Here is a 9293-nt window from a genome sequence, read left to right on the forward strand (position 1 = left end):
TGTCTACTATTTGTGGTATATATATGATTTATTTATCTAATCCATGCTTAATTTATATTTGATATGATTTAGTTGTCTTAGGATAATTCTTTTGAACACTTATTTCTCATGTTGTTTATTTTTATGTTTTATTTATCTTTTTAGCGATGACCACTTCACAACTTCACACTGTAAGTAGACCAGAGTTAAAAGGAAGAAATGCCGATGAATTCTTATGCTCCTAATAGTTATTTTGTATGGGAGTTTGTTTTTTTTTTTTCGAAAATATCATGTTATCTATAATTAGTGTATATATATATATATATATATATATATATATATATATATATATATATCGTAGTTATTTTCTTTTATAATTGTATTAATTCATCATATATCAAGTCTATCTATTTTTTTAAATTTATCGATTATTATAATATTTTATTTAGTAATTTTATACTGAATGTTACAAATATTTATTAAAAATATTAATGAAAACACATGGACATGTGTGTTTATTTTTTTTATGACAACAAAATAAAATAAAATTATAAAAACAAATGTAAATATGTTTTATTAGTTTTATATGTAATATTTTATTATAAGTAATTATTTTAGTTAAAAAATAATTAAATCTTAAAAAATTTGAATTAAAATAAACGGTTAAATTGAAAAAAAAATCACTTAAAAATAAATTTGATAAGCGATTACTTAGTAAAGTATAAACTTGAAAAAAAAATTATGTAGATCAAAATAAAAAATACTCTTTATATAATATTTTTATAATATAATATAGATATAATATAATAAATAAATTTCCTATTCATAACAAATTTTACCACAAATATGAATATTTTTTTTCCTGATTAAATTTAACTTAAAAATATGAAGTTTGTATTTATATATATATATATATATATATATATTATATTTATTTATTGTAATATGAGGTCTTTAGTGCTAAGTATTGAATTTTAATATATTAAAATAAAATAATATAATAAAAATTACGAGTATAAACTCATGAGCATTTCATAAAACAATTTGATTTACAGAAACATTCCAGTTCGGTTTTTTCTTCCCCAAAATGGTTCCAGTTTTATTGGTTCACTTCGCTTTTTTGGATGGAATATTTGTTCACACTCGTATGAATAAATAGCCGAATTTAAAAGGTTGCAGCAGGAATGAACTTCGAACACTCTGATACAGAATCCAGCACATAGCTCTTCCGATTCACCATCCAAAACAAACCAAGTTTCTCGTGTTGGCTAACTCAGAACCTTAGCACAAACACACGCAGAGCGTCAACACCTTCGAAAGCAAACTTCGAGAGAGGGAGAGAGAGACATGTTGGAGGCTAAGTGTTTGAAGAAAGCAGTGGTTCCTTCCACTCTGATTGACGACCCTTCTCCTGGAAGCATCCAGTGCACTCGCCTTGCACTTCGTGTGAGTACCATTACCATTACCATTTCTCTCATCTTCCTTTTTGTCTTATCCCTTTTGCAATCACTGTAACCTCTTTTTGTTTCTGATGACCTCTCAGGTTAGCGAGGATCGACGTTCTTGTGTTGTCTACATAGCTTCTGGTCCCCACATTTATAAGCTCCACGTATGCACCCTTCTTCATTTTCTCTACCCGAAATGTGGAATTTTAGTAGTTTTATTTTTTTCCTTCAGTTGTAGACTTTGGTTGTTACAAGCCCCTTTCTTGATGTGATGTGGTTTTTGAAGTGGTGAAACGATACTGGAAAGGAAACCATCGATAGAAGAAAAATAAAATTTGAAAATGCATCTAATTGAGTTATTTGGTTTGGATGGTATAGAGACTTGGGATGGGGGTTTGTTGTTCTAGTAAAATTCATTGTGTTTGTTAGATAGGGCATGATTGGATGAATTTCTCAATAAGCACTTAACAGAAAAGAAAGTAAGAAAGTAAAATTGGATAAGTTTCTCGCATAAGTTGAAATTAGCCTATGATTCATTGGAGTACATGAGTGTTCTAGCTTAATCAGTAATCTCGAGTTCGAGTCCTATGTGCACAGATGTGTTAAATACTACAATGAAGAATTTTTACACGGATGTGATCTTACTTGACACGAGTATGATTATCTAGTCTCAGAAAATAAATATTGTATTATGAATGAGCCAATATATAGAAGCTATCTCATTTAGCTTCTTTAAAAACTGATTAGAACTTATGCATAAATAAATTTTAACTTATGAGAGACGAATTCAATTTGTTTTACCTTGTTATTATTTTTTTACCTGTAAATGTTTATCGACAAATTCATCCAAACATACTTAAGTAAACTTTGTTGTGCTAAATCACAAAGTATCACTTTGCTGAATTATTTTGGATATTGTTTTGCTTAACTATGGTTTATATATTACTCTGTAGATTGCTTTGGGAGAGTCTTCAGTCAATGAAGGAAAAGATAGCCTGTTGATACCTGAACACACTGAGGTATATATAGGCTTGTAAAGAAAATCCTACTTCCATGATCTTTGCGAATGTTTACTTATTTACTAATTTAATAAGTATGCATATTGTTGTCTCTTACAGATTATTGCCTCTTCATTACTCAACCGATGCCCTCATCGTTCAGAAATTCAGAGTATTGCTCTTGCTGAGGTGGAGAGTAAGTGACTTTTCCATTATGAGCGTTTCTTTAATATTTTGTTTTGCTGCACTGTGTCTGTCATCAAAACTTGCATGGATATAACAGTTCTATATTTTAACCTGCTATGATTTTAGGCTGTGGTGATGTAATGTTGGGAAGTGTGGATTCATATGGTCATCTCATTGTGTCTAAACTAGATGCATCTGGTGAAGGTATTTTTTCTTTTCTTTTATGTTAACCATTCTGGCTTTCCCTGTGTAGATAATTAAATTTAACTTGATTTATTTTGAAGTAGACCTACTGGCATTTGATTATGATGTTCTTCTAGAAAAATATAGTCACTCATTTAAAGACATTGGATAGCCAACTCAAAGGTGGAATCTCCCACCCAAGAGTCCTCTAAAAAATTTGACACGAGAACCATTGCATACCTTCAAGGTAAGCATAGACTTAAAGTTAACATATTGATGGGAGATAGTTTTCTGATAACTAAAATAAGAAGCCTGGGTTTCCATATTAACATATTATATGTTCATTCTTCAGATAGTCTGATACCAAGGGGAATGACCAATTAAGTTTGTGAATAAATCACCCTAGCCATTTACTTGCCTAATGTCCAAGACAATGTTGATAGAATCAACCTGCTTTTTCAAATTAACTTTTGCTGTCTGCATTTTCCTTCTCCCATATTTTAATTTTATCCAGCTTTTAAGTTATCACTGAATCATGGTCTTAGATTTTGTTGAACATATCTGCAGATGTTGATAAGCTAACATATTCTGCATTGCCTCATGACAATGGTATTGGGGAAGGCAGTTGGTCAGGGCTCTGCTTTTGCCCAAATCAATGGTCTATGGTAGGCACTGTGCAATTGATGGTGGTTCCATTTACACAATTGCTTTTGGAAAAACCTTAAAGTACCTTATTCAGTTTTTACTTTATCCAGACAGCTGTTGCCCGTAGCTTTTGCAAAACCGTTGATATTTATGATCAAGACATGCACATTCGCACATTACAACCGTAAGTGGTTTTTATTTTCTGTTTTCAAGTTCAATTCTTTGGAAACGTTTACTTTCCACCATTCATTCATATTCTAATTCTTTCCATGTGGTTGATGTAATGTTGATGACATGCACCTCAAAAGAATTTGATACCTACTCGAGAAGGGTCAGGGAAAAGATTTAGTGAATAGTTGGGTGGATTGATTGAGTTCTTGTATTCATTATCCTTTTTATAAAGATGTTTTAAATAATAAATTATTTTACATTGAGAACAGGAGTAAATTACACTTAACACCTACATCAATCTTCCTTATATTGGTATATGATATAATATTTTTAAAATAAAGGTTAGTGTAATTGTTAAGAAGTAGACTTTAAGCCTAATTCAATCCTGTAAAATCGGCTTATAAGGTGAGGTTTGTACCCACTTATATGCTATAAATTAGCATTATTTCTAGTCGATGTGAGACTTCCAACACTTCTCTCATGTCAAAGTATATATATCTCAAACATGAGATTATACATTAATGGGTGGTCCGATAGTAGGTGGAACAATATGTCCAACAAACAACAAATCTCACTAAGATAGGCTTTAACAATGGTTCTGATACCATGTTAAAAAGTAAACTTTAAGAATAACTCAACCTCACAAAACAGGCTTATAAGATGAGGTTTGCACCTACTTATATACTACAAATTGGCCTTATCTCTAGTCGATGGGGAATTTTCAACATCAATCTTCCTTATAGTGGTATATGATATAATACTTTTTAAATAGAGGTTAGTGTAATGAATAAAAGATGTCAATATAATGTCCTTCAAATCATTAATGGGAGTTAGGAGGTTGACAAAAGAGGGGTGTTAGGAGAAATTTGACAAAATTTAGATGTTAGTGTAATTTTCTCTAAACATAATTGGTCTGTTGTGGTTAACAGCTCTCTGTCTTTAGACGAGTAGAAGTTGATAATATTTGGGTTTAGATATTGGACTTGGAGTCCACTTAGAAAAAGAAACCTTAATAACAGTGTCACTACCCCATTACTCCCAAGTAATGAAGTGGAGAATAACTATCTTTATGGCTATAAAAAAAAAACCTCTACATTATCACTAAAAGGGAGAGGTACACATTGAATGTTTCTGGTCTAAGTGCATTTTAGATTTAGCAGGAATAATAATGACAAAAGGTTGAACTATTTCCTATGTCTAATTCTTTCCAAGGACACTCTAATCACTATAACCATTTTGAATGCTCCTTCACGTTTTTGGAATTCTCTCAAACAAAATGGTTATCTATTTCAAGATGGCAACCATGATTTTGACAAATATGTCCCAAAAACAAAAGGAATATTGTTGACAAATGTTTTTATTTGTTTATATTTCTTTTTGAGAATTTCCCCATAATTAATTTGTCCTTTCAGGCTTTGGTACCCTACATCATTAAACTTCTTGCAAAATGTAGTTAAAGGAGATCAAAGTTCTACATTAGCTATTACGGAAGGAAGCCAGGTAAATTTGTTGACTAATGGTTTCTTCGATGTTTTTATTTGTTGCAAATTGTATAGCATGGACACTCAATTTTGGTGTAATGTTTACACATTAGACTAGACACATGTTTTGCATGGCCCATGAAGCACAAACTAAGATATGGATCCGGGTGACATCTAAATTAAAAATCATGTGACATGGGGACATGACTTATTATTGAAAAATATGGCTTCTAACTGTGGTTCATCCAGGGATAAATTAGCACTTTCTAGAAAGAATAGGTGCAATTAGAAGCTTCATCATTGAACTTTGAATCAGACCTATGCACCCTCTCACCATGAGACAAGCAAAGGAAGGAGGATGGCCACTTGAGTCTCTACTCAATATAAAAACTCTAAGAAAGAAAAAGACTTGCTCTTCACAAAAATCACTCAAGATTTGTTATGAACAAAGTTGTGGCAAAAGTTCACAAATATTCTCCTTTTATAGAGAAGCTTGGCATGGGAAGGAGTGATAAAACACTTCCTTTCCCCAACCCTCTATCTGAACAGGAAAGAAGTCCAACTAAGCCATCCAAACATCCAAAGAAAGGTTTGTTACATGAAAAGCTATTATCTTTTATCTCTAAACTCTTGAGAACACCCTCCCCTATATCTTCATCTCTATTTCTAGTTAATCTTCTTGAATTGAATTCAATAATCACATCAGTTTGAGGGAGATGTTATGCAATGATATTCAGCGAACATTATTTTTGTTGCTCAAATTCTAGCCTTGTTGTTTAGGTTTTTCCCTTTTCCTACCAAGTCAATTATGAAGAGATAATTCAAAGACATTGAGCTAATCAAATTGAGGTATCAAACTACACAAATCACTCAACATAAAAAAAAATAGGGTCAAATAATGTCATGTTATTTGGTGACTCCAATGACACATCTATGCCTTTTCGATGCAAGAAATGTAAGCATTGGATGAAAGATGACCATGTGCTATTTATCCTTGGGATTGAGAAATATGGTTGAGAAAAAGGGAACATCATTTCAAAATATTGTATTCCATCCAAAATTCCATTTCAAATTAAAAGTCACGCTACTTCCTTCCCAAGAATGCCTCACAGGAGGAGAAGAAGCATCTTGACTCAACCTTACATGACAATGACAGGATTGTTATTCCTTGCCATATTGATTGACCCATCTGAGTTCTCCTCCTGTCACAAGGAGTGCAAGTAGCACAACATATGTTGCAGCTTAACCTTTTGTATAATGTTATCAAATAGTTGGACATAAAAACATAATAATGGCATTTAAATTTGGTTTCTTTTCTAGATTTATTTGTTCAACAGTTGCAAAAGTGCAATGAGAACAAACAATTTAACCACCCTAACAACGACTGACTAACTTGATAGATATAGTTGTTTTAATAATAACTTTTGGTTGTCAAGCTATATATAAGTTGTTTTCTATTTCTGTGGCAAGAAGTAATATTCTATAGATTGTGTTTTTGATTACAAAAATGACGTTGGAAAGCTGCCTTAATTGTGTCACTAATTGCCTGCTTAATTTGCAGTTTCTTTGTAAGTTGCCTAAATTGAAATCTCAAGCATGATGTTTAGTTTCACATTGATTGGTGATATGGCTAAATGACATATATAAGTAGAGTGAAATTCTTATTTTACAAGTCAATTTTGTGGCGTTGGAGTTGGACTCAAATCCAAATTCTAAGATAAGACATGGATGCTTTAGTCATGTATCAATTTCATTTCACTCAACCTTTTTAATTTTATTCTAGCACATTACATGCACATGCATTTCTGTTTTTGAAATTTTTAGAATGCAGTGTATTGATTTTTAAGAGCGAAGTAAGACCTGCAACAATGGTAAGGTTGTCACTTTGTGGGAGTAGTACTGCATGTGTCTACCCTCCTTTATCCCACTAGGTGGGCTACTATTGTTTTTTTGTATATCTGTTTTCACATGTGTCTATGTTTCTGTTTCGTGGTTTATAATAAGTTCTGCCTTATGCTTCGTATTTGTTCATATTTATATACACTTGTTAATATAATTTCAGCTATCAATATGGGACTTGAGAATGAAAGAAAATGGTGGTTGTGTACATCGAGTTTGTGGCATCCCTGGTGATATCTTTTATGCTGTTTCTATTTCTTCCAATGGTAATGTTGCTGTGGGAGGAGCTGATCGTACTGTGACTATCTATGATCCTCGCAGGTTAGCAGCTGTTTTTGGTTTCAGGAAAAATCATATAAAAAATTGGCTTGTCATTTTAGTCTGTGAATGTCAGTATCATTTAACCCATGTAAATTTTGTATAGATTCAATAGGAGCCATGAGAACTGCTTCCTTTCTATTTTTATTTTTACTTTTAATTCGCCCTAATTAATCTTTAACATGAATGCATTTTGATATAGATGGTCGGCATTGTCTAGATGGGTGCACTGTTCAAAATACGAGGTTAGTTTTAACAATTTTTGTGCTTGATCTCTCAGAAAAAAATTGTTTACCAGTTTAAAAGAATGTTTCTTAAAGAAATTGTAATATGGCAATTACGTATTGTTTTGAAGTTTTTAAATAATTGATTTGCTAAACTAATCTAATTCTTTAATTTGTGGGTTTATTTATTTTTTCTAAACAACATTATCATCTTAATTTCAGATATAACAAGGGGAAGTCAGATAATGTATGGAATGATGCACCTTTGAATTCATTCATTCTTTGTGTATTGGACTCATGCATTATTACGCTCTTTACATCTAGCTTCCTTGGATACACATTACGCCCTTATTTATTTGTTTTGCTTTTACCGAGTTTCCTGTGTGGTTGAAACCCATGGTTTACTTCAAATTATGCTTTTTTTCTTTTTTTTTCTCGAATTCAATAATATGAACTTAAATTTGTTTTCTGACATAGGGAAGTCAATTTCAAGTTAAGACTAATTTAAATAGCTTGTTATCTTATGCCAATTTCTAATTTCTTATTTTCACGTCATTTAAGCTCTAGATTTTCTTCAAGTTACTCAAAAGGAAATGGAATATCTAGTCTATTAGGCTTAAATGTATTTTTTTACTTTCATTTTCTATATTTACAAATATTTAAAAAAATGATTCTTGTATCCATCTTATTTCTTGTACAAATTTACATAGGACAGGGCAAACAACAGAAATCATGTTTTCACTGTTTCTTAATTAAATCTTTGAACAGAAGAAACATAGAAAAACACAGGTTACAATTTTGTTCTTAATTGCAAAAGGTTGCAAAAATAGGAAATCATAACAAAAATATCTCGTTAATCAATATATGCTTCTATTACTAGCCTTTCCCGTCAGAGCAGCTTCACACTCATTGATGTCAATATTCTTCTATATAAAATAACTTTTTTGGTTTCACGGTGGATGATGATATCCTTCAGAATTTGGTTTTTAACTTACTCAGTGGCTTTGTGTGATCCATATAGTTCATTTCACTTAGTGGGATAAGGTTACTGTTGATGTTGTTATTACTGTTTTAGTTGTTGGTTATTGCTGCCCCAGATGACTGTAATTGATTTCATTGACACTGCAGATAACAGGGCTGGCTTTCTCAACAATAGACCCGGACTGCATCTATATTCAAGGGGTTGATTATGAGGTAAGTTTTCTCATTTTTTAATAAATGTATAACTACTGTTGTCAACCAAAATATAAGGCATGAGAAAATCAAAGGTGTGTGGAGGATGTTTAAACTATAGAGGGATCAACCTAATTAGCTGTGTCAGAAAATTATTGAAAAGACTAATTGACAGTAGATTGAGGATGAAGACCTGTATATCAAAGTATAAATTTGGTTTTATTCTACCAAGGTCAACTTTGAAGGTTATAATCGACAAGGCAATGACTTCTGTATGAACTCTTAGCCATGGGAATTTAGCAGAAATTTATCCAATAATCATGCTGTCCACCAATGTTCGACTTGGTCTCCATACATTTTTGTCTTGTACTTTGAAATATGTCGGGCTTGTTTAGATTAACTTATGTTCAAAGCATTTTTTCCAAAATATTTTAGAGGTGAACAAATGTAATTTTGCATTTGGATACAAATGTTTAAGAATTATTTATTTAGCAGTAGCACTTTTTTGTTTGTTAACTTAGTGTGTGTGNGTGNNTATATATATATATATATATATATATATATATATATATATATATATATATATATATA

At 31.5% G+C, this 9293-nt stretch overlaps 1 protein-coding gene across 2 annotated transcripts in view; it reads left to right on the forward strand.

Moving 5' to 3' along the window:
• Positions 1 to 1034: 1034 nt before the first annotated feature.
• The window catches only part of LOC106764893, a 17787-nt gene continuing 9528 nt past the window's right edge, over positions 1035 to 9293 (forward strand). For both annotated transcript variants that reach the window (XM_014649333.2, XM_022786892.1), the window contains exons 1-11: positions 1035 to 1425; positions 1523 to 1588; positions 2378 to 2443; positions 2543 to 2618; positions 2735 to 2812; positions 3359 to 3456; positions 3547 to 3620; positions 5020 to 5107; positions 7151 to 7308; positions 7508 to 7550; positions 8658 to 8723. In XM_014649333.2, coding sequence (XP_014504819.1) covers positions 1327 to 1425; positions 1523 to 1588; positions 2378 to 2443; positions 2543 to 2618; positions 2735 to 2812; positions 3359 to 3456; positions 3547 to 3620; positions 5020 to 5107; positions 7151 to 7308; positions 7508 to 7550; positions 8658 to 8723 — 912 coding nt within the window. In that variant the 5' untranslated portion in view covers positions 1035 to 1326. The remainder of the gene's footprint in view (positions 1426 to 1522; positions 1589 to 2377; positions 2444 to 2542; positions 2619 to 2734; positions 2813 to 3358; positions 3457 to 3546; positions 3621 to 5019; positions 5108 to 7150; positions 7309 to 7507; positions 7551 to 8657; positions 8724 to 9293) is intronic.

Source organism: Vigna radiata, chromosome 1 (genome assembly GCF_000741045.1).
Source record: "Vigna radiata var. radiata cultivar VC1973A chromosome 1, Vradiata_ver6, whole genome shotgun sequence".
Lineage (NCBI taxonomy): Eukaryota > Viridiplantae > Streptophyta > Magnoliopsida > Fabales > Fabaceae > Vigna > Vigna radiata.